Source organism: Zingiber officinale, chromosome 6A (assembly GCF_018446385.1).
Source record: "Zingiber officinale cultivar Zhangliang chromosome 6A, Zo_v1.1, whole genome shotgun sequence".
NCBI classification, from domain to species: Eukaryota; Viridiplantae; Streptophyta; class Magnoliopsida; order Zingiberales; family Zingiberaceae; genus Zingiber; species Zingiber officinale.
The window spans coordinates 97,191,560-97,216,318 of record NC_055997.1 but is presented as its reverse complement, the minus strand read 5'-3'; the positions used below and the strand labels follow the sequence as shown (position 1 = coordinate 97,216,318).

Below are 24,759 nucleotides of genomic sequence, written 5' to 3'. Positions count from 1 at the left end.
AAGACTCCTTTATTTGTTCCACCGGGAAGAGTCAAGGTTTGCTTGCTAAAAAATATTTATTTACAGAAATGATTTTTTAGAAAAAATTTAGGATAAAAATGTGATTCTAAAATTTATTGGAAAATATTTTATGTGTTTTGGTGCACATAAAAATATGTATATCCTTTTCCAAGCTGGGTTAAGTGATCCAAGTGAGCAAATTGTGCTTCACTCAATTGGTTGACCTGACAAAAGATTAGATCAATTGATGCAGTCGACCTTAGTAGTCCATCTAGTTCAAAAGCCGAAAAACACTGCCATTAGGTTAGTTGTCTCAGCATTTTGATCCATGCTATCAATACATTATTCATAGATCTCTACTCTGTTACTTGATTCTTAATCTGATAAGGTATAGAAAGACGCATGACTGCTAACACTGGACTTCATCTTTGGAAACCATATTATCCACTGCTTTCTTCAAGTCTGTAGTCTTTCCTTGCTACCTCACTTCATGACCATATCGCATGACTGGTTCTCTCCCCATTGATCAGTTCTTATTCCGTGAGGGATGAAGTCAATCTCAGACTATTCTCCCAGACAAATTAAATCGATATAACTTCCTCCAAAGAAACATGCGATAACAAAAATAAAATAAAGAACGCAGACTTGCCCACCAAAATAGAAAATAAAATATTTTTGTTATTATTATTATTATTATTTTTGTCTTTGAGAAAGAAAAAAAAAAGAAAACACCCATCCATATCCATAAATAAGGTGCTTCCTGCGACCGTGGAGGCAGTCGGGCAGTGTCATATTCTTCCCCAGCCCCACGCATTTTTATAAATTTTTTCGCTCCCCAAAGCCGTCGCCCCCCGTCTCGCGATCGAGGCTTCGACCATTCGCTTAACCTACCGCTAGTCTCGACTTCCGTTCCCTCCTTACCTTCCATTCCGCTTCTCTTCCTCTCAGGCCGCTCCCTTTTACTTTTCTTCGATTGCTTCCGTCTTCAATTCGATCTTGAAAGGCCTCGGGCATATCCGACTGGCGTCGCCGAGATCGGGGAACTAGGGCTGTCTTCTTGTCGCTCGGGGCTTTTCCGTGATCCCGGGAGCGAATTGGTAAGCAGGGTTAGGCGTTTCTAACCCTAGATCTGGAGGCCCGCAGTGTTTGATTGATATTGGGATCTTCCCATAGGGAACCGTCAAGATGTTCTGGCGCATGACCGGATTCACTCATGCGTCGCCGGTAGGTCTTTCGGTCTCCTTGTGCGCGTAGTGTTTTTTCCCCCCGTTTTCTTGTATCTATTCTGCTAGCTAGTTCGAGAGAATGAATTTGGGTTTTTTTTCGTAGTGATGGAACCGGCGGCTTATTAGTTTTGAGGGTTTTCGATGATGGCAAGATTACTAGTAATGCAATGGCAAGAAATCTGTGTTAATTTGGCTTAGGAGATGAAACATTTCTACTTCTAGCTTTGTCGATTATACTCGTATTTTTTTTTTACTGTTTTATCTGGTAAGGTCTTTCAACCTAGGTATTTACATATCCACCGTTTTACAAATTGATCACATAATTAGTTGATTAATTATGAGAAGTTTATTTATTATTAAAGTTATTTATGGGATCATAGAGTTGTTCTTGTAAATTTGTGCTTGCAAACGCCGGAGACATAAAAAACACTAAAGAAGGTGAGCTGGGTGATGGGAAGGAAGATGATTATGCTGATATCTGAAATAAAGTCGGTTGTCCTTTATACTGCTAGAAAGTTGACATTGCTACTCGGTGATTGAATCTGGTAATAAGCAACAGTAGTTATTTTTCTGAACCCTTATAGGATTTGAAGTCATTGTCATGTGCCCCATAGGTTAAAAAATTTTACAAGGCCATGGCACAACCAGTCCAACTGTACAGATCAGCTGATGTTGTAGTCAGGAAATAACACACGAAAAGCTAATGTAGCACTGTAGCAGAGATGTTAATGTTAAGATTGGCGTGTGAAATCGCTAGAGAAAAAAAAAATATTACTATCTAGGAGAAACTTAGGTGTAGCTTCAATTGACAAATAAAAGAGGGAAAATTCAGGTGCAGCTCTGATAGACAAATAAATGAGAAGAAATTTAGGTGTTGCTCTGATGGACGAATAAATTAAACTAATTAAATATTGTAAGACTGTGAAGGGGAGCCTTGGCGCAACGGTAAAGTTGTTGTCATGTGACCAAAAGATCACGGGTTCGAATCCTAGAAACAGTCTCTTTCAAAAAGCAGGGTAAGGCTGTGTACAATGGATCCTTCTCTGGGACCCCGCATGGCGGGAGCTTCGTGCACCGGGCTGCCCTTTTTTTTAAAATATTCTAAGATGGTAAAGAAAGAAGACTAAAGAAAACTCTAGTTGACTTAGTTAAAAGAATTAGAATAACTAATCATTACTAGCACTATATCTTTGCAATGAGTTCAATGGAGGGATATGAGTCGTCTCCAAATGGTTTGGATTGGCTTGCTTCAACTAGTCGAGACTAACATGGTTTGATGATGAAGAAGAGTAGTTTTTGTTTGACAATAACAAATCCTTCTGTAGGATTCAATTCTCATCATCTTAGACAATGCAGGGCACTTTTTGGGATTTGTGCTAGTGGAAACTATAATAAAAAGAAAAATGCATTTCTGCCTTGCATGAACAATTGCATCTGGCAGAAAAGACAAGGGATAAGACTTGGTTTGTTTATGTACTGGTTAAGGGCCACTGTTGTCATTATATGCAAGTTTGAAAATGTATATAGTTCATGCACATCTATCTAGTGCAGTCGGGTTATCTTGTACAGCAATCTATTCTCAGTCAGTACATCTTGTATGGCAGTCTGTTCTAGATCTTTTTATTTTGATATGCTTGCTTTCATCTATGTTGTAGATATGGATGTATTGAAAATAACTTAGCCATTCTCTTTTTCACTATACTTGCTTTGATATGCCTGCTTCTGAACCACGCTTGTGAATAGTTCATGAGCATTGATGTAGAAGACTTATTTGGCTATTTTTTTGGTCATAGGCGTGAAAATTTTTTCAATCTAAATTTATATTTAGCTCATCAGGATTGATAGTGGTCAGGCTTCAAAATATCGAAGTTTGGCTTTTAGAACCTTATTAACAAATTTGGTTTATGTTTTCTTTTTACTTCTTTTCCCATGCCTTCAACCTTTTTCTCTATGTTCACCAATCAACTGATGTACAGATTCAAGTTGTTGCTGATTCTAGCTTTATGATAAAACATACTGTTCCATCCCAGAATTCATACATATTATTCAAGGAGAAGCATCACATTTTTGTTATGAAATTCGTACATTATTGCAGGTGGATTCCATTTTGGAGAAGGAAAGGTTTACACTTGAAGATCTTCTTGATGAGGATGAAATAATCCAAGAGTGCAAAGCTCTCAATACACGCCTTATAAATTTGTAATGATTACACTATTTTACTTGATTCCACGCTGTATGCCAGTGGAAAATTTACTACTTGTCTTATATTTTTTTGCCAATATTTATCATAATTACATACAGATGCACTTCAAATTTTACACTAATTTTTCTCCACAGTTAAATTATATTCATAACTTGTGAGAAGTGAACATTCACAAAAGTTGAACAAATAATTTTGTGCATACTTATGATTTCAATTGCTGTCTCTTAGGCAGCTGTAAACTATAATTGCGTACTTGTAAAAATCAATATGCACTGACTTCAGGTTAGTTATTTTGAATATTTTTCATATTTAATTTGTCCTCTACTTCTCCAGGAACATGATCTACCAACTATTCTGGATATATATGTAAATTGTGTATCTACTAACTATACTTTTCATATATATGTAACTCATTGCAACTTTAGTTAATAATTTCAATGAGCATAGCATGGAGTAAACCTTCCCAATGTAAGATTTTCTATGGTTCATGTGGAAAAAGTAATTCTCCATGGACATATTTGGGGCTGCAAAAATTGGGTTTCTGCTAGTATATAGTGCCACATACATCAACTAAAAGAACCTAAGTTAGCTACTTGTTTGGATTTGATTAAAGTAATGAAGTCGGTCAATTTTCATTAAACCCATTTTAGTAGAACTTAACCTTCGCAACATTGAATTTTTCAGTTTTAGGTAGAACTTCCTGTTAGTTTAATGATGTTAGCTTCATGTATTATGTGAATATAGTTATTTCTGAGATCTATCCAATCTAATTGCTCAATTTGACATTACTTTGGTAAAGTCAATAAATTGTATGTTTTTTTTAATTATTATTTATTTATATATTCATGTCAGCTGTTTATTTGTTGTTTCTTTTTTTTTTCAGTTTGAGAGAAAAGGCCCAAGTGGAGAAATTGCTTCATTATATTGTGGAGGAGCCTCCTACAGATGCTGATCAGAAACATATTTTCAAGTGAGCCATTAATTGTCTTTTTCATCACTGTTAGATTTCTTCTACTGCTTGCACTATTTGTTGAATCTTGTTTCAATGCAGGTTTCCGTTTATTGCAAGTGAAATATTCACTTGTGAGGTTGATATAATATTGAGAACTTTAGTTGAGGACGTTGAGGTAGTTACTTCCATCAACTCCTTTTCTTGTTTTTGTTTTATCAGCATGTCCATCCTTATTTTTTTAGCAATTGAACTAACTGAGCTTGTTATTGTTTTCTTTTTCCTGCAGCTGATGGATTTGTTATTCTCCTTCATTAAGCCAGATCGGCCGCACAGTACATTGCTCGCTGGTTACTTCAGTAAGGTGAAATTTAACCTCCTTTTTGTTTGAGTCAACTGCCATGTTCCAATAATCTATTACATTTGTATGTGTTTTATTTTTGGCTTCCATCTATTAATAGCTATGTTGTTCTGGTAGGTTGTGATATGCCTGATGATCAGGAAGACAGGTTTGTTCATCAATTATATTCAGGTATGTGATGTAAGAGTATAGGTCATGCACTTGCAGAGATATTTTATTTTAGAAAAGTGTATTTTTAATTTCTGTATTGAAAGCATAACTAGAAACAATTTTTAATGATAATGACCATTTGATTAGTGAAGCCTCGTAGTGCATTGGTGTTTTGACTGAAAATTTGTTGTCTTTGGTGATTGCATATTCTCCGCTGTTTTAAATTTAGTTTTTTTTTAAAATATTATGACTACCTTTTTCATGATAACTTTTCCTTATGGACCCCAGAATTGTCACTGTACCAACACATTGCTTCTTTTTAGCTTAGTGTTTTTTTGATCCATAGGCAAATTGTTGCTGTACCAACACATTGCTTCTTTTTAGCTTAGTGTTTTTTTGATCCATAGGCAAATTGTTACTGTACCAACACATTGCTCCTTTTTTGCTGAATGTTCTTTTGATCCATAGGCTATTGCAAATTGCACATCTTTTTTGTTGTCCCTATCTTTTAACCATTGAAGCCTCTCTCACATGGTTCCTGATACTGAATTGGATTGCTCAATCCAATTTAGGAATGATAGTAGCTCATTTGTGATTTAGTAATAAATTTAACTTTTGCTGCTTATGGGGTTTCAACAATGGCCTTGCAATAACATAGTGACCAAAGGCTTAATATGACTTCTTTATGGTGGCTGAGTTCAGCTATCAATGCACGATAGAGGTCGTGAAGGTAGATATGATGAGATTGCTAGGAGTTGAAGATAAATAAATATATGGTTAAATTTTGTTTTATGTTATTAGGTCTGGTTTAGCCATTTATTAAATAAAAGGGCAATCTGGTGCTCGAAACTCCCGACAATGCGGGTCTCGGGTCCCAGGAGGTCAGATCATATTGAGTCTATTATATGCAGCCGTGCCTTACCTTGCTAGAGGTTGTTTCTGTGTTTAGGCATTTTATTAAATACATAATGAAAAATAAATATTAATTTGCAAATCAGTTACCTTGATCCCATGGCTGTATATTTTGTAAAAGAGTTAGATCTCTGTATTTTTAAATTTGCTCTCTTTTTACCTTGATCCTATAGCTGGACCCTTTGTTTTTAAAAAAAAATTGTATGCTATATCATTTGTACATAAAATTTTGTTTATTATATCTTCTTGCAAAATGCATCCCGCTGATGTTCATTCTTATTTCTGTTAAAAGTTGCATAGATATAGATTCATAATGGTGAACATTTTTTTTTATTTACTAGGGCCATGTAGAGATCATTGGTCAACTTGTTGACCTCATTGGTATCACATCGATAATGGAGGTCAGTGGTTTTTTGTTTTATTGTTTTCCTAAAAACTCAGCCTTTCCATTTTCCTCCAACTAGCTTGTGTGGCTGTGTGAATCAGGTATTAGTTCGTTTGATTGGAGCAGATGAAAACATGCATTCCAACTACGTGGAAGCAATGCAATGGCTGGAACATGTTGATGTTCTTGATATGATTGTGGATAAATTTAGCTCATCGGTATGCCATTGATTTCTTTAGAAAAAACTAATCTTGACTTTCTACTATCATTTTTCCTTAGGGATAGGGAATGGAATGTTTCTCCATGAATGCCTTGTGTTAGTTAAATTTAGTCGGCGATAGTTCTAGGAGAGTGATATATACAATAACAACAACCAGTGGTGAGGTCAGCTTCTAGGAGAGTTATATATATGGTATTTAAAATCGTTTCCCGTGTTTTCATCTTTTTGGCTTATTGAAGAACTTTTTTTTCTTTTCCTGTTCAATATCATAGTTTGTCTGTTGAAATACCATCATTTATTTATATTTGCAGCTCAAAATAATATTTTGTTTGAATTAATTTGCTGGCTTCTGGTGCTATTTCAGAAAAATGTGCTGTCATTCATTCACAGTCTAGTTGCAGAGTCCCAACTGATAATCTGCCAAAAATTGGAGTTTGGATCATATCATTTAGAGGTTGTAAGAAAATTAGAGCAAGTTGCACAAATGGCCACATATAATAGCAAATTATGCTATAGTTCAGATGGATGAAATATTATAATATTGCTCTGAGATAAATATTATACCATATATACGACCCGAACATAACATCCTATAACTAAACATCTAATGGGAGACTAAAGCAACAACACACTTAACTAACTATATTAACCTAATAACTCTTATAACACTCCTCTTCCTTTTCAAGTTGGAGCATGGATTTTGTCTATGTTCAATTTGCTGCATAAGTTAGCAAAGATTTCTCACTAACAAATATAAAACTGATTATGCCATTTAGTGATAATGAAGATGAAGGCATAATATTAGTGCAAAAGTTGAGTGGCTTTTGGTGACACGATACTCAAGATTTTAAGTTTGGACCAAAGTTGATGGCATCTTCATGAGACCCAAAGGCCAAGTTAGTCATCATCTCCAAAGGAATTGATATAATCTTCTTCCTTGACTCTCTCATAAAGTGAAGACATCATAGGATTTGAAGCTTGTAGACTTGATGACCTCTTCATGAGATCCAAAGGCGAACTTAGTGATTATCTTCAATGTAATTGATATGATCTTCTTCTTTGAATCTCCCATAAACTGAAGATATCGTAGGATTTGAAGCTTGTGAGAGGTTGTAGAGTGAAATAGATACAATTAGGTTCCAGAATTTAATCTTGAGATAAAGATTTAAAGTAGGAGAGAGACTAAGCAAGCACTGATTAGTTTAGAGAGAAGGATGTTAGAGAAGAGACTGTGAAATCTGAAATCTAGTTTAGAGAAAGCGGATAGATTCTGTTGGCCATGCTTATAGCCCCACCCATGATAGTTTTGACTTGCATTTGTTCTACCTCTAGCATATGGATACAAAATAACTTTTCCCTGCATGAGGCATACTCATAAAGCAATCGTGAAGACTTCATGTTCACTAATATCTGAGTTAACCTAAATCTTATCTTGCAATGTGCTATATAGGACTCTCCAGAAGTCCATGCCAATGCAACAGAAATTCTGTGTGCCATTATTCGATGTGCCCCTCCTGCTCTTGCAACTAAAATTTGCAGCCCCAGGTAATCATGGACTGCAAGTTCTATACACATCAGCTTGTCATGGTTATCTGACTGTTATTTGGAGTTGTACTTTTGCTGATGTACATATACTGTTAAAATGCAGTTATGTGGGGAGATTGTTTTGTTATGCATTGGAAGACTCTCGACCAGATTCGGTGCTATATAATGCCCTGTCTTTCTGTATATGTTTGTTAGATCCTAATCGGCTGGTAGCATCTTCCTACCAGGCATTTAGAAGCCAGTTAAGTCATGGAACAGTTGTTACTGCTAGCCAAGACACAGTGGAGGGAATGTTGGATAGACTAGGTATGTTGATACTTCAGTTGCTAATCTAGTAATGTTTATTTCGAGGCTTTAGTAGGATATTTAGTTATGATAAGAACTGCAGTTTACTTGTTTTCTAACTTTTAATTGGTTCCTTGTGCATGACTGCGTTGGCAAATTTGATCTTTTTCAGTTTATTAAGCCAAATCCATTTGCTGCAAGATACCATATTAAAGTATGTTTGAAGTATTAAATTCGAATCTATACTCTGATTCATTTTAAAACTTCTTAAATGTATTCCAACCTATGTATGATCATTGGTTCCAAATCTCAGCAATAATTATTGACAGGTTTTGATTTTTTTACCTAGTATTCGCCTAATTGGCCTCCATTTATTCAACATGGTATGTCTATATTCTTTGTACCTTAAAATATTTTCAGTCCATAAAATGTTACATGTGAGAAATCTTTCAACTTTACTAATGTTCACTTCATCTCAATCTTAAATAATAGATTATGAGATGAAAACTTTCATACCATCAACTCCAATGATACCAAGAAATTTGGTTTCCAAGTTGTATGCAAGATGCCAAATGCAATTTCCACAGTTAGATGCCACTCTTAAATTTTTTTTCCCGTTTTTGTAGGACAGTATTCTTCACGAATTTGTATAAGCAACAATAATTCACTGATTTTTGTTTCCAATCAAATCCCTTTTTTGTTCATTCACTTATTGAAACCTGAAACAGGTGATTTACTGAGGTTATTGAATTTTGATTCATCTGTTGGAATCTTGCCTACCACATATGGGAAACTCCAACCTCCTCTTGGAAAACAAAGATTAAAGGTATCACAATGATCAAGTTATGACTTATTTTCTCTCTTTTATAATTGAATGTATTCCTCCTTGTTTGGTTGTCACCTATTGGTTCCTAGATATCCATCTTTCAGTAAGACACATGATATTTCTTTAGACCCAAATTTCTTTAGTTCTCTGTTAGTTTTTAGTGTCTGTTATTAGCTGTTACCACCTTAAGTTATAAAAATCTTAATGGTGAAAAAATCATTAGATGGTATATTCACATCACATCTTTTTTTATTAGTTTATGCTTCTGAACCAGACGGATATTTCACTTTCATCCTTTGAGCGCAACCAAGAAATTTTCATATCACAATCAATGAATTTTGCTGGATATTACTTCAAAAGATGTCAGTCTACTTAATTATATCCTTTGCTATTATCATAAACCACAATAAACTATTTGATCTGTGCACTCTGATATTGATGGTCTATGTGGTAGAAACATTTTCTTTAAGTTTTTGATCCTTGTACCCGTCGTCTTGCATTGAAAGGCTAGAATTTTCCAAGGTAAATTGAGTGATCAATGCCGTTTCCACAGTACTGATTACCTAAATGACTACATTTTTTTTTCCAGATCGTGGAATTCATTTCTGTGTTGTTGACAATTGGGAGTGAAGCGGTCGAAAAAGAACTGGTCCAATTGGGAGCAATAAAACGTGTGATAGATTTGTTTTTTGAGTGAGTAATATATCAAATTATTTTTTATGGCTTTAATCAGCTTTTGATCTCATCAGTGGAAGTTTATGGAATTAGGTATCCGTTCAATAACTTTCTGCATCATCACGTCGAGAATGTTATTGGATCATGTTTAGCTGGTAGGAGGGCTCTGATAATTGAACATATTTTGCATGACTGTGACATTGTCGGCAAAATTCTTGCTGCTGAAAAGCAGTCTTCCTTGTCAACTGATTCTGTGAAGGTATGTACATAAGGACTTAGATTTTCTATATATGTGTAGCAATTTCTTGCTGAATTTCTAGATTAATTTGCTTCTCATGTTCTTTATGTGCCTAAATCCTGAAACTATTTTTCCTATACTTTGTTGTCAAAAGCAAGCGTAAAACTGGTCAACCTAAGCTAATTGTTTCTTGAGCACCTTAAACCTGTTCTAACTAGATAACTCATTTGCAAGATCAAATCTTTTTTTTTTTTTTTTGTTAAAAGTTACCTCTATGATTGGCTGCCCATGTTTAACCAATGTTGTGTTTGCTTTTCTTTCCTCTCACCTTTCCAGGCATATAAGATATCATATTATTCTATCTCTCATTTGATTTCTATAATGCACTTATCATATCCTACAAAAATATTTAAAAAACAAAAATGCAAAGATTCATAGTGTGAACAAATGTCATAATTCTACCATGAAGCAAAAGGTGCAGCTTCTATAACATTGTTGAAAATTTTATTTTCTTGTGCTGAAATTAACTTAAAATGCAGGTGTATTCCATGTTTATGTATGACAATACAAATGATCTCCCATCAAGAACCTTCTTGTGGTGAAAATAAAGTTTTATCTTTAATATGATGATCTTTGTTTAATATGGAATTCTCTGCCAGAGCTGCAGAACTGACTATATTAGAAAGTAGAATGATCAACTTTGACACTCATTTATATTATAGATTGGTTGAGGTCAGAACTTAGCAACTTAGATGATATGTTGCCTTGGAGATTTGCAAGCAATTTATGCTTTTGACAATACTCATGTAAATCATGCATTCTTTTCTTAAAGTTATCTATCAAGATTAATTGTAGCAAAATACATGGTAAGCTTGAAACTTTATGCAGGCTACAGTTTCTGCACAGGGACGATCGCCCCCAAGAATAGGGAATATAGGTCATATTACACGTATTGGAAATAAGCTTAGTCAATTGGCAAATAGCAACAGCATAATCAAGGAACACTTGCAGGTTAGTAATCTTGTATAGTTTCTTTAAAAGAAATATTACTTTTAGACATGCATTCAGTATAATTATTCAATTGATAAGCAAACAAAATGTTGTCAAATGTGACACCTTTGTCTGATCTGGATTTTGAAATCAAAGTTCAGATTTATAACTTTTCTAGGAAGATATTTGGTCTTTAGAATGTCATGTTTTGGTTGCAATATCCATTTAAGTGTCAGCATTCTATGGTTTTACATGTTAATATTTTTTTTATGAATTGTCTCTGGAATATCTTTAATGTCTCTACTTGTCAAAATCACTCTATTGAGATGCTTTTGTTATCCCATGTTATTTTTAAATTTGCCTCTACTGAATCCTGCTGCTCTATCCTTGGTTTAATGATGTTTTGTTATTTGAATGTACAAAGCATTTGCCTTCTATATCTTGCTAACTGTGCTCACTTATAAATGCAATGCTATATGTTAGTTGGATTGTGTTACTACATCGGCAATTTAATTCTTAAACTAGTGATTCACTTGCAGGAAAACAGTGATTGGATTGATTGGCATAACTTTGTCTTACACAAGAGGAATTGTGTGGAAAATGTTTATCAATGGGCTTGTGGGTGAGTTTCCTCAGAATTTTTTTCGCTGTCTGGGTGCTTCATGTAAATTATACTTCTCATTGAATTTCATTTTTTGACCAATTTGTATCTATTCCTGCAAAATAAATAAATGTACTACTTGTGGAGGTTAACATTGAATCACTGGAAAAGGATTGGTTCATTGAGTAAATTGATGCATAACTTAGGTTCCTATGTTTATTTTCTACGAATGTTACAAATAATAGATAAGGAATCATTTTTACAATGATAAATATCCTATATGAAATATTTTGTTTGGCTCATTCCACCCGCATGACCTACACTGCTATACCTGATCAAGCTACCTAGTCCGATAGGTCCATCTGGATCGATTGGTTTGTCTAGCACCTCTAGCTTGCTCAACCCCACTGATCCACTTGATTGACCTGCTCTGTCCTGCCTACTTACCCACTTGGCTAGCCTAATTGACTCAGCTAACTTGCTTGGGTCAACAATCTGAATTGTCAACCCAAATTCATTCATCCCACCTATTTGCTCAACCTGTCGGACCAACTCAGATCTCTCAGTCCACTTGACTCATTGGCCCATTCGTTTTGCTTGGACATCTCTCAGTCCACTTTGGAGGATAGAATAAAATAAGAATAAGTATTCCTTGAAAATTAGGATAGAGGATGAACTGCTATTTCTGGAATAGAATGACTTATTATTCTTTATTAATAGGGATCGTAATTCCATGTGTATTACTACTGACTTCAATTTTATAGCAAAATAGAGGAATATTTATTCCATAGAATTTGTATAAAACAAATTCTATTCCTATGTACCGAATACTTTACTTCCATGGAAAGGAATCAAATTGTAGTAAGGAATTAAGAAAAAGTACTCATTCCATTGTTTACTTGTGTAAGGACAAGTGAGTCCTGCACATGTTCCATGGATCCTTTTTTTTTCACTAAACCAGTTCAGTCTAAAAATGAATGAAAGAGGACAGAGAAGGTGATACAGCTTCTCCTTTTGGATGTAAAATTTTTTAGTTAGATCTATCTATGGGCATTATTGTTAGCATTTTTTTTAAAAATATATTTAGTCTAAAACCATTATTTACTTCTATTGTCTACTCAGTAATGTGTTCTGAGTCTTTTATCATCAATAAATATATTTTTAACAAAAAAAATGCTAAGAAGAAAGCCCACACTTTTAAAAATGTATTTCTTCTTTTATACATACTGGTAAAAGCTATTAGACAGGAAGGAGAAATTTGTAGAAATCCAGTGATAACCAATCTTTTAGTACTCTTCATATGGCAAATGTCACTGAATTAAATTCACTAGCATCAACCAGACAACTACTTTCTTATATGGTATGAATTCTATTTTCTCCTTTGTTCTATTAGATGTTGGCTTACTTGTAACATGTTTGTTATCTTTAATCCATGCTTTTCAGGACCCAGGACCTTTCCACTGAACTAGTTTGTTAGTCAGTTATCCGTGTTTGAGCTAGACATAATAAATACATCCCTCTCCATTGAAATTCTATTGGCTGTTTGAAAATCTCATCACATCATTTTCAGGCGTCCCACAACACTACATGATAGAGTTAGGGATAGCGACGATGATGATTTCCGAGATAGGGATATTGATGTGGCAGCATTGGCTAGTAATTTGAGCCAAGCTTTTCGATATGGGATTTATGGCAATGATGATACCAAAGAGGTACACGTTGAAATACATTATAGAATTTATTGTTAGTTTATTTTCCCCATCCTTGCTTTGAGAATCATGTATTTAAACATTTTCACAGTTGTATTGTACAATTGATTTTTAAAATGGTGTTGAAGTTCTAGATTCTTTAATCTGACATAGACTATTTGTGGAAAAGATTATGTATAAGCGTAGAGAATTTACACTAGTGTTTCCAAAAAGAACAAAATAAAGCCATGGGTTATGCTTTCAGCATGACCGTGACAACACAACCTAGTCTACTAGGATTTATCAGATGCTATCATACCTTTATTAATCTGGGGAAGTCATGATAAACTAGATTGCAAAAATTCATTCCATCAGTAGTCCACATAGGATTTTTTTTTTGTTTATTACCCAAAATTTGGACATTGAAGAATGAGCCTGTTCAAGGGATTGGACATGTCTATAGCAGTTACTCCAAGTTCTAGTAGCTGAGACAATGGGAAGTTTCAATTTTGATTGCCATAGATATCATCGATCATCAGGGATAATATTTCAAGCATGGAGTCTTCCTAGAGTGTCTTTCAAGTCTCAAGAGTCAACATGCCATCTAATCTGGTTTCTTTAAGTTACATATTGTGTTTTGGATGTTTAAGTTGTTTCACGGCATTTTGATGTTGTATAATAACAGTAGAGATGGTATTGGCTTGTCTAAGTCATATAATTTTTTTAGAATGTTTACGCTTTTATTGCTATTTTGAATCAGTGTAATTGCAGAGAAGCCTCATTTCAAAGTGATAATACCATATATTGTATCTAGATTCTAATTGTGATGTTTTTTCCTGATCTTTGGCTGCTGAATGCAGGCGCAAGGGTCTTTTGAACGAGATGATGAGGTATGCCAACATGTCCCCTGCTATAAATGTCTATTTTTACTAATTTGTAGAGGTTAGTTAGCACTTAGCATTGGCATGAAATCATGTAGATCAATGCCTTTGTGTTTGTATGGACTATGAAGAGACTTGTACTATTGTATACTATTCTCCTCCACTTCTCTTTTGTTGAGTGCATTAATTTTCCACTGGATTTGTTATATTTCTTTTCTATTTGCTAATTTGCTTAGATAGGGATAGGACTTGTATTGTCAATTCTCTTCAATCATCTAGTAATTTTTTTTTCCTGTTCCCAAGGCAGATCATGAACATAAATGAGAAATGACTTGCAGGATGTTTATTTTGACGATGAATCTGCAGAAGAAGTTATTTCGTCTTTGCGTTTGGGGGATGATCAGGAAAGGTAATAGCACATAGATGCACACCTTAATATGTTCACTTATTTCTTGTTTTGCTAGAATGGTATTATAAAAACCTGATAGCCAAAATATATATTGTGCAGTTCACTCTTTACCAATTCCAATTGGTTTTCTTTCGAAAATGATAAAGAGGTCTGTGATCATATCACTGATTCCCTTCCTTCTTCATCGAATTTGGATGAGATGCCATGCGATTCAGATGAGATCAATGAGGTTGTGCTGGGTGAAAATAAAGATCCGAGCGAAACAGTGAGTTCATTGCAAATAACAGATGTAGTGACTACTCCAGGAGAAAAGGAAGCTACAATTCTTAGCAATGGTCCTGTGAGTGAATCCATAGCAGATACTAGTAACTTGGATTCAGGTCAGGATGAGAAGCCACATGAGCAGGTTGAGTGTAGAGAAACATTGGACTGTGAAGTATCTGATATAAACCCAACTGCCCATATTCCAAGTAGTGAGCTTGAAATGGATAAAAATGCATGCCTCATGGAAGGCGTTGCAGTAGATACAGACGAGTGCCAAAGTTCATCTGGAGAAGCAGAAACAGATGGGCAAGATGTGGATACAAAATCAACTAAAGCTGTTTCTGGACATGGAGGAGAGTCTACTGACGATAGTGGACATGGAGAATTATCTGGATCTCAGATTGTCCCAGAATTGTCCGAAAGTGAAGCTGCGGATGAAGTCTCAGAGCTCAAGCAGACAACTGGCAACTTGAGTAAGTGAAATGTGGTTGGACAGTGTTTTTCCTTCATTCATTACCGATGCATGGGCCTGTCGGAGGTTGTAAAACCAGAGTTTTACTCGCTATCTTAGAAGCTCATCGTTGAAGAGGCTTATTCTACAAGCACTGGTAGATTGTTTCATCCACTTGTACTTCCTACTGACACAGGGGAGCCTTGCTAACATCTGAAAGAACCGGCAATATGCTCTTTTTGTCTCTTTTCATTGAATTTTTTTTTGGGTTAATTTATTGCCAATGGTATTTCTAGCTTATCTTTGTTCGTTTTGGTTCTTAATGGTCAGCCATTTGCACGTGTCATGCGTCAAAAGAACTACTATGTCTGGCGATTTCATAGCTGTAGACAGCGGTTGTTTGTGTGCAATTTCTTGCATGCTACTTCGTTGTCATACTTGGTGCGTCCTTTTTCTCCTGCTTCATTTGTAATTTGACGATTCTTCTATAGCCAATAGGTGATGGTTCAAATAGTTCGTAAATTCCTGTACTCGAGAACTGGAATTTGTCACTTTTGAATTTAGTTTCTTCTCTAAATTACAAAACTGAAATTTTAAATGCCATTTGTCCTGCAAGTGTTTTTCGTCTTCTTTTAGCTGTAATGGTTGCTAGTGGTATTTGGTAATAGTAGCATGTTGAAGTCTGAGTTTGTCATTCTGTTTTGAACGAGCTCTGAAGTTTTTTCTTCTCCAAACTTATATTTTCCTTCTCTATTAGCTTTTAGGCTTTGTTACTTGGGAAAGCGGATTTAAAAATTGAGAAAAGTTTTTTTTTTCTTTTTTTTATGTAGGGAAAGTGTCTTATTGTTGACTGTGTAAGGTAGGATGAATTGCTCGTCATTTCTACTGTTTAATTTGTAAGAGGCATCGCGTGACTGCACCAAGTGGCGCCGAGTGACGACCGAAGCACCGTGCAACTGCGTGAGGCTGTCGTAGCTCTGCCTCCCTCGGTGATAGGTGCAAGTAGAACCCTCTCTCAGCGATATCACGCTCCTGCTTTGCTGATGTCCTCGCCGAGTCTATAATCCACGAGGGCAGAAAGGGTCGATGACCAGCGGCATGATGGGGCTCAGAAACAGGTTAGGAAAGTCCAGCGAAATCCGAGATGGTTTTCGCTTGTGGCAGCTGCGAGGCGGTCGCTTTGTGCAAAGTCATTATGAGGTTCTTCATCTTGAGGCTCTCTCGCCGTTCATATAATTCGAAAGATTTCTTTTTGGGGCCGGTACCTGGAACCTTACTCGGAGGCGGCGGCAGTGGCGCATTGGTGGGAGGCGCGGCTCCGGAGGAGGTATTGCCGGTGAGCGTCTGGACCACTTTCTTGAAGGAGGAACAGTCGACCTGTACGAAGCAAGTCTCGCCGTCTCCCAAAATCCGAACCCTGAGAACCCTATCGTCGCCCCTCAGAGTGAAGGACGCTTCGTGCCTTTCCTTGTGCTTGGTGCGTAGATTTTCGGGCTGGTCCAATCTTTGCTGTCGAGTTTGATGGCATCAGAGGATGTGATGGGAAAGAGCGAGGGGGCCGGGGGGTGGTGTTGACGACGATCGTGAATCTCGCCGAGGCGAAGCTCACGCAAGAGGGAGTCAAGGCTCCCAGTCACACGATCCTGAGCGTCTGCAAGTCCCTTTCCCTCTCTTTCTCTTCTCTTCCCTTTTCCTTTCTCTTCTTCCGCTCAAAGGATTTATCCTTCGGCAGAGAATCCTTTCCCTCGTCAATCCGCACCTCGAGTTAAACATAGCATTAATATTTGTAGGTATTTTTTTTTTCTCTCAGAGCTGATGGATAATTCGACTGCTGCTTAGTTGACGCTAGTATATATTATCGCATTTTTTTTTTTTGAACTTTCTTTTTTTTTATGGAAAATTTGCTCTAAAATCTCCATGCAAATTTAAATATTTGGCTTCAATCCCGTGTCAGATTTTCTTTCTTTCCATACCAACCAAACTAATTTATTTGTTTTAACTCCCTTCTTATTAAATTAAAATCATCAAATATTACTTATTTTTCCTTTCTCTCCCAACTACCGATGCACTTCCTCTCCTTACTTCGGGCCTACGCGACTCCAAACCATCGGCGACATAGTCCTCGACTTCCCCTCCAAATCATCGACGATGACCTGAGCTCCCCTTACTTCGACTCTAAACATTTCCATCGACATTGAAGACAGAAATCGGAGAATTGACAGAACCCTACTTTCACCTTCAAATCAAAAATCATCAGTAAGTTATAATTTTCTGCCCTAGATTTTGATTAATTTGTTATTCTTGCGCGAAAAATTTAAACTTTAGGTTATGGGTATTTTAGTTCATGGGTATTTTTTATTTTGTAAGGTTGAGGTTCAATAAAATTCGATTTTTATTTTGGAATTACAAATTTATGAATGAGTTTGTATTCCATCTTCTTCAATTCAAGGAAAGAATGAGATATGTGGATATTTTGTAGTGATTATCAATAAACAGAGTATTATATCAAATTTAAGCAGTATGATGCTCAAAATTTATGAAGTTGAATAAAAATGTGTTTGTGAACAAGATAAGATTTAGGGTTTAATTTCTGTTTAAGTTTGTGTTATATAGAGACGAATTGATAGCAAATTTTTTTATGTTTTGTTCTTGAATAGAAAAAATCTTAAATCATTAGTAAATCTCTGGGAAAAAAAATTCTTGAATTGTATATGAATGAAACTTTGATCTTCAATTTTTATGATTGAATTGAATGTTATGTTTTTGTGGTTTAGGTTAAAATGGACTCTGAAGTGGGCTTTGCAACCTTACATTTTTGGATAGTTGTAAGTGCAAGAATCAGTTGTTTGTGATTTTAATTTTCAGTGGTTGCAATTTGATGGACATATATACGAGTATTGGTAAAAAAATGTGCGAAGATTACTCCCGAATATATGATTTTACAATACTTAGCTCCGCAACATAAGATGTATGTAACTTTGAATGATGATGATGATGTGCTCAATATGATACATTTTCATATGTGTATGAAACAAAGCATGGTCGATTTGAGGGTATAGAGCAGAAATGAACATGTCGACGACAACCTAAATTTGGGGAGGTAACATATATTATATCCCTCTTCATATTGTGATTTTGATAATATTATATGTTATATCTAGCACAAGTGCATATGATATAGTTAAATTGACACTATTAATCGTATCAAACTGGTAAGGGTTGAGGAGGAACAAACGCAATCAAGGAGTGATGAGGAGATCGAACAAGTCCATTGTTGAATACTATAGATGCTTGGATTAACTGCATCTAGGGCAAAGGGCACAATTTCAAGGATGCTGCTGATTTTAGAAGATATGTTAAAAACTATGTTGTTGCTACAAGACGTTCATTTTTGTATAGAAAAAATGACCGCGAGAAGGTAATTGTTATTTGTAGTGAAAGGAGTTGTGGATGAAGAATTTATGCTTCAAAATATAAAATAGACAGTATATTTGGGATCTGAAAATGCAACCTGTGGCATACTTGTTGTGAGAACAATCTGCGTAGTAGAGGGCATCCTAAAGCCGATGCAACTTGGATTGCTAATGTGGTGAAAGAAAAATTGAGAGGAGAGCCCTCTTATCACCCTTGTATAATTCAGAAAAAATTGTAAAGAGATTATGAGGTAGAGTTAGACTACCACAAAGTGTGGAAAGACGAGGAGTTAGCGATGCATGATATTCATAACACAGAGAAGGGATGCTACGATCTAAGATGGTATTGTCATGCTATTCGAAAAACAAATTCTGGCAGTGTTGCTGAGTAGATTGATCCCGTAATATCTAAATTCAAAAGGTTATTTATTTGTTTCCATGCATGTGTAGTTGGTTTTCTTACTAGTTGTAGGACGTTGATTTTTTTGGGCGAGACTCATATAAAGAATAAGTATAAAGTTGTATCCTAGTTGCTATATCGAAGGATGCCAACGATGATCTTTTCACAATTGGTTATTCTGTAGTGATGCGGAGAATGACGCTAATTGGGAATGATTTTGTTATCAATTGAGAAGTGCCCTAATTTCGTGTCAAAGCATTTCGTTCAACGAGTTCACTTTTTTCTTGGGCAGACATCCTAGAATTATGAAGATAGTTGAGCAATTATTTATGAGTAATCACCATTCCTATTGTTTAAGGCATTTAGTGGATAATTTTGTGAAGTAAGTAATTAATTAATTATTTACTTTTGTCCGGATACATGTTTTGAATCTGAAATGATTTTTTGTCTAATTCTTGGTGTTGTGAAGTTATCCAAAACATAACAAAAAGCACTGGTCTTTGGTATTCAAGAAAGTTGCGTATGCTTCATCTTTGCAAGAGCATGAACAACATATAAACAATATCATCGACTCCATGCCACTTGCCAAAGGGTTTATTGTCTAATCTCATCCTCAAAGTTGGACAAATGCTTTGTTTCTTGGTGATAGATGGGGTGTTATGAATAATAACATAGTCGAATGTTGGAATAATTGGGTTAAACCAGCTCGTTATCTCCCTATTGTGGCTATTGTGGAACACATACGCATGCAGATCATGAACATAATGCACTGGCGACGTGAATCAACATTGGTGATAGTTAAGGAATTAAGTCCGAGAAAGAAGAAGTCTATTGCTAGAGTATATCTTGAATCATAAAATTTGAGAGTGCATTGGTCATGTAATTGGAAGTTTGAAGTAGTTGATGGTAAAAAATCTTTTGTTGTTGATTTAATGGATAAGAATTGTTCATGCAGAGCTTGGCAGATCAATAAACTTCCATGCAAGTACGCTTGCGCAGCTATTGAGTCGAGGTCGTTATTGTTGTATGATTTTTGCGACAAGTATTTCAAGACTGGAATGTATCGTCAAGCATACAAAGGAATTATTAATCCAATCTCAACTTTTGACATTAACGAGTCAAATATTGATAAAGGAAATGTAATAAACGCACTTGATGTGCATAGTCAGTCAGGTCATAGAAGGACTAAGAGGATACCATCTCAAGTTGAAACACGTGTGTCAAAGCATAGTTATTGTCATTAGAAAGGTCACAACAGACGCAGCTACAAAGAAGCTACAAAATAGTTATTGTTTCATTAAAATGATGTCTAATTGTTTGATTTGTCATTTGTTAGTAAATATATAACACTTAGTTTATTTGTGGGTAGCCTGACTAATACTTTTTTTTTTACACTTATGCAGGAAAAAGAGATTGCTAGAAGGGGAATCAAGCATGGTCTTACATACTATAAGGCCTACATCGAGTAGTAGCATTAGTGATTTACGCATTGTATGATGGTTCTGTTTTTGAAAACCTTATGAGTTGTGTTTGTGCTTTATGTTGACTTTGTATCTTTTAATAATTACTGTTGTGTTTGTGGACGATATTAGGAACATGAATAATATGTGTTTGTGTTTTGATATTTGATATATGCTATTTTGTATACTTTGGTTCAATGCTAGGATTATAAATGACCATGTCCAATTTCGGCTGAAACTTGAGTACAAATGCTGATAAAATGAGTATATGATATGCAAGGACGAGTACAAATATTGAGAAATTAGGTATATGGTGATAATGACCAATTAACTGAAATATGGTACCATAGATGGTAAATTACTTTAAATCCCCATGCACTACTGTAGGCATGTTTGGTATTAATAAATTGGATATATGATATGTAATGATGTTCCTTCAATAAATATCCAGGAATGTGTGGTATATAATGCACAATCTCTCAATCAACTTAAATTTGCTTATATTATATATATATCGAATCAAGTAGTGTTTTTAGTAGGGCGCCATAAGAGTGTCAAACTTTCATCCAAATGTACTTGATAGTTTGCAAATTATACTTATACTGTGTAAATATATATATACCTAAATTAGAGTCAATTGTACCTGATTTTTTTTTATAATGAATTTTAAATGAGCTTATTAAGTATGACAAAATCTCCATAAGCAAATGAGATAGTCATATTCAGCTCCCACAAACAAGAAAGGATCAAGGAACAAGTTCATGCAGAAAATAGTTACGGGTACATTCAGCCAAGTGTTTTTTTATAAGAGATACATTCATCTAACTTAAACAAGTCTATTAATTAATCATTAACATGCAAAGAATCCAATATGTTTATTAACTCTTCATACATGTCAGCGCTCTTAGATGCATTTTTACGGTACTCATTAGCTAACTCTAGCTGAATATTGATTAACTTAGATAGTTCTTCAGTTTGCTTCTTTATTTGACTAGAACTTGAAGAGGCAGTTGAAGTTGACGCTGAACACATTGTCTCTCCTTGTATGAATTAAAAGCTGTCAATACTTCCTCTTTACTAAGATACGATTTGTGCAATGCACCGCTATATTTGTTAACTTGAGCATGAGTTTCTTCCCAATTATCATAAACACCGGGGTTCCTTCCAACAAAAACAACATAGATTTTCCCCTATATTTACAATAAACAAATATTTTAACCATAAATCCCTTTTAAAACAGTATGTTGAAATAAAATCTTAGGGCTCACCATTTTAGCACTCAAATCTCTCTTGTCGTCACTGCCTATCTTGCTATCACCGCCTCTATTACCGTCGTCACCATTTTTAGGATACAGATCAAAGTTTGTGAGAGGGGGTTGGGAGGGAGAGGATTGATTTTAGGGAGTTGGGTGGGAGATGAGAGATTAGGGTTTGGTAGGGTTTTACCGCCTCTGCTTCGGCTTTTAGGATTTTTTACCCACCCACGTGAGGATCACGTACACAACAACTGTAAAGTATTTTGTTTTAATAGCTTGGTAGGGACATATTTTAGATGATGGGGCTTTGTACCTGGATACTCGAATCTTGTATAATTATACTCAATTAAATTATATTTATACTCAATTAAACTACATTTATACTTTATTTAGGAAAATTTGTACCTAATTAACTGTACCTAATTTGTACATATTGATGATTGATCAACCTATTGTATATAGTGCTCAATTGGATAGAAAATATACTTGATTTAGTTTAAATTGTGCAGAATTAATGTGGAATTATACCTCCTTTTGGACTTTTTTACCTAATTAAATTACATTTTTATGATCAATGACATAAATTTGGACATTTAATTATACCAAATTAACATACAATTATACTTAATTTTGAAGATTTTGTACCTAATAAAGTGGAGCAATAGTGTCATTAACCTCTTCTAAAATTTCGTTATGGGTGTATATCACAGCATGTGAATATCCTATACATTTTTCTCTTCTATTTATGTTAATATGGCTTTTGTCTTACCGATAGAAATAATCATCACTAACGATGCTATTGACCACACTAAATGTGAAGTAGTAGGTTCTACAGCATTCTAATTAATGCCTATATTGTTTCCAATTGTAACTAATGCTTTATAAATTGTACTAAAATTGTGTGCATATATGATCAAGTGTATACACAAGGTGATATGGTCAAAACAACTCACAAACATTAACCTCTTCTAAAATTTAGTTATGGGTGTATATCACCTCATGTGAATATCCCGTACATTATTATCTTTCAGTACTTATGGACTCTCATATCAATAGTCTTATTGTAGATAGTGCTCAATTTGATAGGAATTATACTAGATTTAAGTAAACATTGGGTTGGATTTAGAATAAAGTATACCTGATTTTGGATTTTTTGTACCTAAATTTTATCACATGGCTCTAACAAGTTTTGATAGTTCTATTGTAGATAATGCTCAATTTGATAGGAGTTATACTAGATTTAGTAAACATTGGGTTGGATTTAGAAGGAAGTATACCTGATTTTGAACTTTTTGTGCCTAAATTTTGTCACATGGCTCTAACAAATTTTGATAGTCCAATTGTAGATAGTGCTCAATTTGATAGGAATTATATTAGATTTAGTAAATATTGGGTTGGATTTAGAAGGAAGTATACCTGATTTTGGACTTTTTGTACCTAAATTTTGTCACATGGCTCTAACAAGTTCTGATAGTCCTATTGTAGATAGTGCTCACTTTGATAGGAATTCTACTAAATTTAGTAAGCATTGTGCTGCATTTAGAGGGAAGTATACCTAATATTAGACTTTTTGTACCTAAATTTTGTCACATGGTTCTAACAAAATTAGATAGTCCTATTGTAGATAGTGCTCAATTTGATAGGAATTATACTAGATTTAGTAAACATTGGGCTGGATTTAGAAAGAAGTATATATGATTTTGGACTTTTTGTACCTAAATTTTGTCACATGGCTCTAACAAGTTTTGATAGTCCTATTGTAGATAGTGCTCACTTTGATAGGAATTATACTAGATTTAGTAAACATTGTACTATATTTAGAAGGAAATATACTTGATTTTGGACTTTTTGTAGCTATATTTCATACCTAATTAATAGTTTCATCATTGACCATTATGTACAATTATGATCAATGATGTCTCTTAATAATATTTTGAGCAATAGTTAAGGTTATTATCGACCTATTGTTGATAGTGCTTAATTGGTTACAAAATATACTAGATTTTAGTATAAATTATCCTAAATTTTGGAGGTGGTATACCTAATTTTTGACCTTTTGTACTTATAAATTGTGTGCTCAGGTTGTCATCACTCAACATAAATTTTACAGAATAAAAACCATATGTCTATCATCATTACAACACAAAAACCAACAGTATGAGAAGAATTAGCCATCAAATCTGTTTTGCCATAAAAACTCAGAGGACGAGAAAAATTAGCCAAATGTTTTTTCAACAAGAAAGAACGCGAAGACTGTTGGAATCTGTTTAATACTAAATCTATTCTGGTACTACTGATTGATATCTCAGGAATCTCGAATCATGGAGCAAGTGGAGTGTTTTTGATCCTCTCTTTTTACTTATTACCTAAATTGGGTAATACTTCATCCAACACTGCTTTAAAATATGTCAGTGAACAATGTGAACATGATTGTTTGCTGCTTTTGCTTTTGCTCTTGCTCTTGTTCTTCTCCACATATTTCCTCTTAACATCCTTTAATTTTACAGCTCTGGTTTTCTTTCCCATTTCTGTATAAAAATAAATTACTTAACAATTCATACCATAAACTATAATTCATGGAAAATATGGACATCAAAGCTAGTATAATATTCAGTTTATTGATAATCCCTACACAACAACTACATATCTTATTCAATCATTCAATTGAAGAAGATAAAACACAAACACAATCATAAAATAAGTTGCAATTAGAAATCCAAAACTCATTTTTATTCAAACTAACAAAATCAACCACACTCAAACAACAAGAACAATTTATAATTCATACCATAAAGTACAAGCCATGAAAAATATGAGCATCAAAGCGCTTAAATTGAGTATATTATTTGATTTTTGTAATATATATCTTTCAATTCTTGAATTGAAGAAGATAAAATACAAACACAGTCATAAAATTATAATTCGAACATAAAACTAATTTTATTCTAGCTAGCAGATTGGACAACATTAA

The 24,759-nt window shown here is 34.6% G+C and overlaps 1 protein-coding gene across 1 annotated transcript; it reads left to right on the top strand.

Moving 5' to 3' along the window:
* Window positions 1-757: 757 nt before the first annotated feature.
* LOC121997058 (serine/threonine-protein phosphatase 6 regulatory subunit 3-like) lies at window positions 758-15,781 on the top strand. The gene is made up of 20 exons (XM_042551275.1): window positions 758-1,097; window positions 1,174-1,224; window positions 3,322-3,425; window positions 4,313-4,399; window positions 4,481-4,556; window positions 4,668-4,742; window positions 4,857-4,910; window positions 6,143-6,202; window positions 6,288-6,404; window positions 7,857-7,951; window positions 8,055-8,257; window positions 8,965-9,062; window positions 9,652-9,755; window positions 9,831-9,996; window positions 10,864-10,986; window positions 11,505-11,587; window positions 13,137-13,278; window positions 14,115-14,144; window positions 14,474-14,544; window positions 14,644-15,781. Exons 2-20 carry the CDS (start codon window positions 1,186-1,188, stop codon window positions 15,287-15,289), a joined length of 2,373 nt encoding a protein of 790 aa, XP_042407209.1. The 5' UTR covers window positions 758-1,097; window positions 1,174-1,185; the 3' UTR covers window positions 15,290-15,781.
* Window positions 15,782-24,759: the final 8,978 nt, after the last annotated feature.

Bases quoted from the DNA above. Each gene is read 5' to 3' on its own strand.
- LOC121997058 (XM_042551275.1), top strand. From the start codon at position 1,186: ATGTTCTGGCGCATGACCGGATTCACTCATGCGTCGCCG. The intron at 8,258-8,964 runs GTATGTTGATAC...AACCTGAAACAG, and splicing joins GGGAATGTTGGATAGACTAG to GTGATTTACTGAGGTTATTG. The intron at 11,588-13,136 runs GTGAGTTTCCTC...CATCATTTTCAG, and splicing joins GTTTATCAATGGGCTTGTGG to GCGTCCCACAACACTACATG.